Below are 10,407 nucleotides of genomic sequence, written 5' to 3' on the forward strand. Positions count from 1 at the left end.
TTTATTACCCAGTCCTGCTCTCCTGCGTCTGACTTCTCTGCCACCAGTTACGCACCCCTTACAATCTGACTCAATTACACCAGCTCTGTCAGGAGTAATAGGCCAAAATTCACCCAACTTATTGTGGGAAGCTTGTGGAAGGCTACCCAAAACGTTAGACCCAAGTTAAACAATTTAAAGATAATGTTACCAAATACTAATTGAGTGTATGTAAAGAAATAACATCTGAAATAAATCATTCTCTGTACTATTATTCTGACATTTCACATTCTTAAAATAAAGTGGTGATCCTAACTGACCTAAGACAGAGAATTTTGACTAGGATTAAATGTCAGTAAATTTGAAAAACTGAGTTTAATTGTATTTGGCTAAGGTGTATGTAAACTTCCGACTGTATACGCAGGTCAGTAACTATTTAATTCTAACCCCTAACCCCATGTCATGTAGTGTGTGGACAGAGGAATCCAGCTGCGCTGTGCTCAACTCCACCATCGTGGCGGAGATTAACTGTACCTACAGCTGCGGCTCCGAGTGCTGGAAAAGCTCCAAGTACCCGTGTCTACAGGTGTTTGTCAGTCTCAACACATCTGGGAAGGTTGTCCGACTCTCCCACAACGAGGAGGCACAGGACACCAACCCAAAGGTGAGACAGAGGACATGCTTAAACGTAACATTTCTAACAGTAATACAGTAATATATGCCTGGTTTTACAAATTATGTGGTAGCAATGTGCAATCAAATGATTCAACACAAACATCAAGTACATAATCACTGCTATAAAATATGTATCTACCATGTAATTAGTGTAACAATGAGAAAACAATATGGTTTAATCCAACCTAATTCACTACAAATAAATAACTTTATCACAATGCACCACATGAAAATAATTATAATTAAGGTAAATGAATGATTCATTGATGATAAATGATTAGTCCTGTATTTAATTGTGAATCTGCACAACATTAACTTAAGATGACTCCCCCTCAACACATTACACGAGGAGAGGGGAAATGGAGGAAAAATCGTTGCAGCTGAATGACATTTCTAGAAGTAAAATTTCAAGTCAACTCATCCAAGACTCTTAATGAATCTGTCTTTGTTCTCTTAGTGCTTCTATGTGCCCAAATGTCGGAAGGACTACAACGCGATGCACACCGTAATCATGAACATCTCGGAGCGTCTGAAAACACAGCAGCAGGTGTTGTGTTACACGGACCCAGGTGAACAGCAGGAAAGTGCTCTACTGACACGCATATATGGCCGAGTGGCAGTGTTCCATTCACTCTTCTGGCCCACCTGCACCCTCATTGGTGGAACCATCATCATTGCCATGGTGAAGCTCACCCAGTACCTGTCCATCATGTGTGAACAGGTGGGCAGGATCAAAAGGTGAGCGACAGGGCACATAGGACAGGGGCCAGACTACAGTAGCAGCACAGCACTGGTCTTCATTCGCTCCCTAGGAACTTTATGAAAACTCTTCATGTTCCATTTGCGCTAAAGAGAGCTGAGAGCTGAGTGATAGAGTGACAGGGAATCTGGGGGGTTATATTCCTCACATGATTCCTCTGGTTCTTCTGAGGAAAGCAATATGACTGATGTGTGCTCCCGGCAGCTGTGGCAAGGCAAGTGAAACTCAATGACTTTGGGGCACACAGATTTGGTCCTTTTATGCACCTCTACAAGTGGTACAATCATACCACTTGTACAGGTGATTGCTTTAAAGAAGTGGCCAACAATGGACCTGATCTGCCCTTGAACCCAAGTCAGCTTTGGTGATCCATTCACACCGTGACGACAAGGCAGTGACGACAAGGGAGTTTGACCGAGACAACTGTGTCGAAGCCTTCCCCAAAATACATCCAAACTTGGCTCCTCACGGTACTGGTGTTGGGTAGAGGGTTACACAACCCCAGGCGGCTGGGACGAGTCTGGTCCTCTAAGCAAGCTGTTGACCATCTATGTTGTACTCCTGGGTCTGTAGAGACTTCATTCCAAGCTAACAGTTCAAGATCAACACTTTCTTGAAGTATGGTGTAGCAGTAATCACATATCACAATATGTGTTAGTCACTAGGACGCTTAAGTACAATGCAACTTCCCAGGGCAAGTGGTCAATACAAAATGCCTTAATTTCAGGTCCCAACACTGTGGTAGATTGCTCAGAGTTTCAGAAATTAATTCTACAGGACTTTCTCTGAATGGGGTAAACATACTGTGAGGCCAACTACGTTTTCAGGGCCTGGAGCACAAGCCCATAATGGATGTGAGTCATGGTGTGTTTTACCACAAATATTTACAGAATGATGATTGATTGAACACATTCAGAACAAACTAGATAAAAATGTCAATATTTCATTCTTGGTTCCATAATCGCTATTATTCGTTTGTTATTATTTTGCTGTCACAATCATCTCATGTTGTCATCAGCAGTTTATCCATGTCTATAATGTGCTACGCTATTGACTGTTTGACTTGCTTTCTTATCAATTAATGCAAACCAATGTAAATGCAATTTTGTCTTGCATTAATAAATTAAAAGGCAAACTCAGCAATTATAGTACTTCACTGGTTTGGATTTAGTGATTGGGTTGGTCAGAGTAGTTAAAAGATTCAAGATAGGCATAATAAACTTAGCCTTAGTATAAGAGCAATGTTCATCACTTGTGAAACCAAGAAGAATGTACTTGTATAATGCCTTATTTTATGATTGATAGCGTCTAGGTGAACAATTCATGTCTTTCCTCCCTTAACCCTACAGTCTACTTAATAATGCAGGTCAGCTGATGTTCTTTTGAAGCACAGGTCGGTCCTTGGGATTTACTCTCTCCTCAGCTCAGCAGTATTTCCAGACAGACCATTTGATTTGACCATCCCGGAGAGACGGATTTGCTGTGAATGGTCCTGGAAGTGTCTTCAAAGGGCACCTTATTTAAAGTGCAATCAGCTGACTATCTGTGATGAATCTGTAGTTTGGGAGTAATCAGTCACTGGGCCTGTACGTGCCTTCCACAGGGGGTTGGACCCAGCTCTGGTGACAGTAATTCCTCACAAATAGACCCTCTGAAATCTACCTAGCTATGTTGGTCAGAGGGACAATTTTCAGTGTAGTGACTTTAATAGGAATGATTAAGAAAGCGAAATGCAGCCTAAGTCTGAGTGCTTGGTGGATTGAGAGGGAGAGAGAATGGTAGTGTGGTATAATGTCTTTGACAGGGGATAAATGCACTGACTGATGCAGACGGTGATATGTTCCCGCTTCTTCTACGAGAGAGAGAATGGTAGTAAGGTATAACGACCATGTAATTTCCTTTTCTTTTCTTGACACGGGACAGACAGTCCTGCTGAGACCCAGACTGTGGGGATTATAGAGTCTGTGAAATGAGACACTATTCAAACCAATTTAGACCACATTTTATACTTTCAATCAAAAAGACCCAAAAAATAACAAGAATACAATGCATTCAAGAAGTATTCAGACAATTTGACTTGTTCCACATATTGTCCACATATTGTTCTGTTACAGCCTTATTCTAAAATGTATTAAATAAAACAAATTACTCATCAATCTATACACAATAAATAATGAAAAAGCAAAACATGTTTTTTTAGACATTTTCGCAAATGTATATTAAAAAAAAAAAAAAAAACGTATTTATATAAGTATTCAGACCCTTTGCTAAGAGACTCGAAATTGAGCTCAGGTGCATCCTGTTTCCATTGATCCTGCTTGAGATGTTTCTACAACTTGATTGGAGTCCACCTGTGCTAAATTCAATTGATTGGACATGATTTGGAAAGGCACACACCTATCTATATAAGGTCCCACAGTTGACAGTGCATGTCAGAGCAAAAACCAAGCAATGAGGTCGAAGGAATTGTCCGTAGAGCTCAGAGACAGGATTGTGTCGAGGCACAGATCTGGGGAAGGGTACCAAAAAATTCCACAGCATTGAAGGTCCCCAAGAACACTGTTGCCTCCATCATTCTTAAAGACTCTTCCTAGAGCTGGCCGCCCAGCCAAACTGAGCAATCAGGGGAGAAGGGCCTTGGTCAGAGAGGTGACCAAGAACCTGGTGGTCACTCTGACAGAGCTCCAGAGTTCCTCTGTGGAGATGGGAGAACCTTCCAGAAGGACAACCATCTCTGCAGCACTCCACCAATCAGGCCTTTATGGTAGAGTGGCCAGGCGGATGCCCCTCCTCAGTAAAAGGCACATGACAGTACGCTTGGAGTTTGCCAAAAAACACCTAAAGGACTCTCAGACCATGAGAAACAAGATTTTCTGGTCTGATGAAACCAAGATTGAACTCTATGGCCAGAATGCCAAGCATCACATCTGGAGGAAACCTGGCACCATCCCTACGGTGATGCATGGTGGTGACAGCATCATGCTGTGGGGATGTTTTTCAGCGGCAGGGACTAGGAGACTAGTCAGGATCGAGGCAAAGATGAACAGAGCAATGTACAGAGAGATCATTGATGAGAACATGCTCCAGAGCGCTTAGGACCTCTGACAGGGCCGATGGTTCACCTTCCAACAGGACAACGACCCTAAGCACACAGCCAAGACAATGCAGGAGTGGCTTAGGGATAAGTCTCTGAATGTCCTTGAGTGGTCCAGCCAGAACCCAGACTGAAAATAGCTGTGCAGCGATGCTTCCCATCCAACCTGACAGAGGTTGAGAGGATCTGTAGAGAAGAATGGGAGAAACTCCCAAGAAGACTCAAGGCTGTAATTGCTCGCAAAGGTGCTTCAACAAAATACTGAGTAAAGGGTCTAAATACTTAAGTAAATTAAATATTGAAGTTTTTTTTATTTTTAATACATCTGCAAAAATGTTTAAAACCTGTTTTTGCTTTGTCATTATGGTGTATTGTGTGTAGATTGATGAGGGAAATCATTTGATATTTTTAGAATAAGGCTGTAACGTAACAAAATGTGGAAAAAGTCAAGGGGGCTGAATATTTCCGAATGTACTGTATATCTACTGTCCAAATTAGGCTCTTTCTATGTTAATGATCGTAACATGGTTCTGTCAATTACATATTATCTCAGAAGAGTGAGACTCAAAGGATGTGTTTTGATACATCTGGTATTTGGCTATATTGAACATTTCTTATACGTCACTGTGAATATGGAGTAACATAAAAGCCTTCTAGAAGAGGACCAAATGGCTCTTCAGCGCAGTTTGTTTTGTTGCATTGAAACAGATTAAATATCAATACAGATTTTTATGTTATTCCTGCTTGTACACCTATCTTTATTTTCTTACTGTAGCTGAAAACAGTGGTGGATAGAGGAGGCTGAAGGGATATGACGACATGGTATTGAAATAATCCTCATCAGTGGCCATTGTGTCAACTGCCAAGGCCAATGCAAACAGCACAGCTCTAGGAAGCTGGAGGAAACTCAGCACTTCCTCTCCTCCCTCCCAATCAGCGGAAGAGAAGTTAAGCCAGTGCAAGACTTGCTTGCAAATGTCCACTTCCTCTGTATTGCCATGGGAACACTGTGTTTACTTGAGCTTTTTTCCTTATCTTTAAAGGAACCTGTTTAAAATCCAGAGTGTTATGCACTTACCGGCCAGGGGGGAATTTAACAGAGGGTAGATAGAGGATAGTGCGGAGGGTTAGCATAACAACAACTCATTTCATATTTCTAATGGTACTTCAGCCTAGAGAACAGAATTATCATGAAAACAAGTCCTCGTCTCTCATCCTAAATTGAACATATGGCACTCTTCAAGCTCAGATACAAACCCCTCCACCCCCCTGCATGTCTCTTGGATACAGAGGCCTTGGAGCATGTTGGTTCCGGCTCTTAATGACTTAGTGTTTGTTTTACAGGACCCACTTTGCCTCTGTGTCTTTCCCTTCACCTTGGTGATCAAAAGTGCCCACAGTTAAACAGAACTAGCCGAGAGGTCACACGTATCACCGGCAGCTGTTTGCAGGTCCGTGACTATGTATACAAATGCCTGCTGATGTATTGTCCGTTGACCAGTGTAGACTAGTGATGGCCCCCTCCTACAAAGGACTCATCAGGTGCATCATGAGGCCTCCATGGAGCTCAACGTGACCATCGGGCACCCTCTGCTGTCCAGACAAGAGTCAGCTATACTTCTTACATAACAATTCACATAGCTAGTTAGATTGCTTATCCATAACTAAAATAATACTGGAAGTAGTTTGGTTGTGAATCCTGCCCATGCATTTAGGACAGTAGTTCTAATATCTGATAAAGAAATTACATTGATGTATTTCCTTTTTATGTTGCACTGACAATATCTCAATAGGCATCCTTGCTCTTTCACCCTCATTCCCCCAACAATCAATATGGTCATTCCCCAACTGGCAACTTTCAGTTTGGGTAAAATCATAAGTATTTTATCCAGACAGTGGATATGAAACATCTCTTTGTCAGGTTCCTGAGGTCACCCTTTGCTTCAGTAGGAAAATATTCTAAACTCTATCAGGGCTTTAATCTGACCAGCTGGCACCAGGCCCAGTACCCTCATGCTCTGTCATTTACTTTCCCTTTAAGAAAAAGTTAAACTCTCAGGAGACTTCAAAAGCATTTTTCAACAAGAGAGAATCATATACATTACTAGGAGGTTGCCTGGAACATCTGGGTATCTGAAACTTACGTTATCTATCGTTCAGGAGTGATTCATCAGTGGTTTTCCATTATGAGTAGGCTATTGGCCAAACTAAATCCACAAGCAGATGGTGAAATGATATACACAGCCCATGTAGATCATGACAAAAGCTTGTTCCAAGCTGATTTCCTGGGACTGCAGGTCCTGTAGTTTGAGGGTTCTTTAGATGGTTGATGGATGACTCTCTATGTAGACAAACACTGGATGGAGAACGATTACGCTTTTGCAGATTTTATGATGAACTGACCACAGCTAGAGCAGCAATGCATTAACTCAACTACTTCCTTTTCTCTTTCAACAAGTAACAAATATCTCACCAATCAGAATAGAGCAAAGTAGTTGCTAGGTAAATAATCAATTAGCACTACAATCCCAAAAAACTGATTCACCACATTATAGAACTAGACAACATTTAGAAAATAATGTATCCCATTTTAAATAGTAATTTCAAACATCCATTCAGAAAACAATCTTTGCCATTCTTTATCTGATCAGTAGAGGGGGTAAAAAACCAAGATATTTGAGGCACATATTTTGGCTTCTAACCAAGTTCAACATTTTACCAGAGAGATGCTTTAGTTTTCTCACTGCTGAGCATTAGAACGGTTATCATGCCTGCAGGGCACACTCTTTAAACCACTATATTAACAGGGAACACAAGTTGGTCAGCTGACCCTGTCATACAATGTGCCCATACACACATTCTCTCACACACATGCACTCCCCAATGCAACTCCCAATCCCCCACCAAGTCTCTCAAGTAAATATATCCGGGCAAATAACAAGTATAACATTTTTTATTAAATAGTTAGCCAATATTGTACAGTGACTAAAATAAGTGTTCCAATAGTTTCTAAAACAACTGTTTTCATTCTGTTATTCTTCAAATATACATACATTCAATACGTTATACAATTATTTTCTCTAAAGGGAAGTCAATCCAAATGAATTGGTGCCTTAGAATCACATATTGTCCATATTGCACCAGCAGCGATATTTCTTCCTCCAATGGAAATTAAGTCGATTGTTCTGAAGAATCATGTTTGCGCCCAAGGCAGCCATGATATGAAATTGTGTGGCATTAGAAAGGCACTGCAGCTAACACTTATTTTATTCCCTTATCCCTAGATATAGTTTACTATCTCTGACATTTATAAAACCATCTATCTTAGAGAGGTGATATTTCTGAGCAGCAGATAAAGAGCCAAACTCAGAGCCAGCCATACGTAGCTGAGGAGAGGAGGATATCCATAATGGCCTGAATACACAGAGCTCCATTTGGAGAGTGTTTGTTGTGCCTGTGTGGATCTCCCTGGGGTAAGTTCCCATGCCGGGTCACCACTTCCTGATAGAGCGGCAAACAGATGTGCTGCTGCAGCACTACACTACACCCAGCAAGGAATGGCTCCTGACTCACGCCACAGAGGACAGAGCAGAGCCTGCACAGCTACAGCTACTAGCATAGCCAACACAGTCTAGCATGGATGGATGTGTAGCAGCAGTCAAACACAACTCCACTTACTATAACAGAAATAGGGCATTGAATGAGATATGACTACTCACATAGACTAATGAATTGCACTCAGACCCACAATATACACTCTGAGGAACTTCCTTGAAGTTTTGGGAGATACACACTCCCATTTTAAGTGGTATGTTACATCATTGTAAACTAGCATAATATTATGACTTCAAAGGTATCATTATGAAAGTGGTTAATTCAGCTGCTGTGCTAGTTCCAAATAGAAAAGGCTTCCTTGCTCTGGGTGGTTAAATTGAGCGATGAACCAGATGAAGTAGATCACTTCATGTGTAACATGATCAATGCAGCCCATTTAATTACATTGGTTTGAACTCCCAAGAAAAACACAGCCCTGGCTGCAGTCCATCACAAAAGTCATGTTCAGAGGCACTGAATATGTATTAAAGCAGCATTTGAAAAAAGTGGATTTAAGATGACTGGAAGATTACTCTGCATTGTTGGAAAAGGACCCGTAAGTAAGCATTTCACTGTTGTTTACGACGCAGGTGAAATTTGATTTGAAGAGTAAGAATAGTAGAATCAGGTGCAATTTAGAAATTTGATTGTGCATCAGACGTTTTTCTCTTGTTATGTCAGTCACTCAATTAGACATGTTAGCTGACAGTTTTTAGATTGGTAGTTAGTCTAGCCAGCTATCATGGCCTAATACCGACTGGGATGCAGGGCACGTGTCCAGGGGCCCTGAACTCCAAGGGGCCCCCATTGATTTTGTTAGTCATTATCACTCAGATATATTAACATGGCACAAGTCATGGCAAAATATGTAGAATTGCAGGAAATTAGCTTTAAAACAGCAAAACATTCTCTCCACCCCATGGCAAAATGAGTAGAATTGCAGTAAACTTGCTTTAAAACTGCAACATTATCTCTACACCCCATGGCAAAATATGTAGAATAGCAGGAAATGAACTTTAACACTTTTTTTCTCCACCCTCAAGAGGGGGGCCACTAAAATTTGTTGGCAAGAGATAGGGGGGCCCCCAACCAAATCACGCTTAGGGCCCCTAGACCTGGCCCTGGATGGATCCAACATTAAATGTGATCGACTTCCCTTTAGACCACTCTCTGTAAACATTTGGTATGAATCAGATCGAGACGCATCAATAGAACTTCAACAAATAACATTAATCAAAGCAAATCAGTATAAAACTCCACCATCTCCTCTATAACAACAAGTGCAATACTAATGTAACTCATTCCCATTCAGTACTTTGTGTCCAATATAATGGTCCCGTCTCTTTCTCTGGAAAATGGGCCTAGTTCCTACACTCCCACTAGTAGGATATTCTGAATAATTAAATATATTTATATTCTAATAATATCATGCACAAATGTAAATTTCAAACATAATTTTTACAGCGAAATATTATAACATAATAATTTGTGTACAAATAAAGTGATGTTGCACATGAAGCTCAACTACATTAGATAACAGTATATTTTTTTATACAGCTAATTGTCTGTAAAAACAGACTCATAAATAGAAAACAATATAAATCATATAAACCATTTAAAAAATATATATAATAATAATAATAATGATAAAAATACACTTCTTAAATTAAAACAAAGAATGGTCAAGAGCAACAAAAAGGCTATATTAAAATAGTTTACAAGGGCATTTATGATACAGAAAAGCAAATCATCAGAGGCCCAGTGTAACCCAATGATGAATGCCTCAATTTATTTGTTAATGTGCCAATCAGCAGTTGAAACAATAACAAAGTGTTTTCCCGGCCACTGTTTCGGTAAAAACACTGAGGAATGGTGCTAAAAAAAATTAATCTCTCTTAAATTCATGGATGTAAATTATAGTTTCAACAATGTTTTGAGGCTAAAAAGTGTTTGTTAACATTTACATTGTTTACAAACATTGGAGTAAAACAAGTTTATATGTTGGATTGTGATGGAGTACGAAAGCTAAATTAAGCTCATGAAGCTAAGTTATATTCTTCAAGAATCAATGGGTACATATAATTATTTGTAAGTCCAAAGATTGATGTAGCAACTGCTGATTGCCCCTTTAAGGGGCAGATATATAGGAATATTAACTCAAGCTTTGGTTGTGGTTCTCATCTGAACAAATTGGGCTTGTATAAAATCCTAAACTCCCTTTGCTCTAAATGAGACAGAATAGAGGCCTTGTGGAAATAACCCTAAGCCACCCAATTAAAAATAGTCCTGCTCTGTATTCTCCTGA

General features: G+C 40.2%; 1 protein-coding gene across 2 annotated transcripts in view; it reads left to right on the forward strand.

Moving 5' to 3' along the window:
* The window catches only part of si:ch211-247n2.1 (calcium-activated potassium channel subunit beta-2), a 30,425-nt gene extending 27,872 nt beyond the window's left edge, over positions 1–2,553 (forward strand). For both annotated transcript variants that reach the window (XM_021604132.2, XM_021604133.2), the window contains exons 4-5: positions 448–643; positions 1,112–2,553. In XM_021604132.2, the coding sequence (XP_021459807.1) occupies positions 448–643; positions 1,112–1,396 (481 nt within the window). In that variant the 3' untranslated portion in view covers positions 1,397–2,553. The remainder of the gene's footprint in view (positions 1–447; positions 644–1,111) is intronic.
* Positions 2,554–10,407: the final 7,854 nt, after the last annotated feature.

This window comes from Oncorhynchus mykiss, chromosome 5 (genome assembly GCF_013265735.2).
Source record: "Oncorhynchus mykiss isolate Arlee chromosome 5, USDA_OmykA_1.1, whole genome shotgun sequence".
NCBI lineage: Eukaryota > Metazoa > Chordata > Actinopteri > Salmoniformes > Salmonidae > Oncorhynchus > Oncorhynchus mykiss.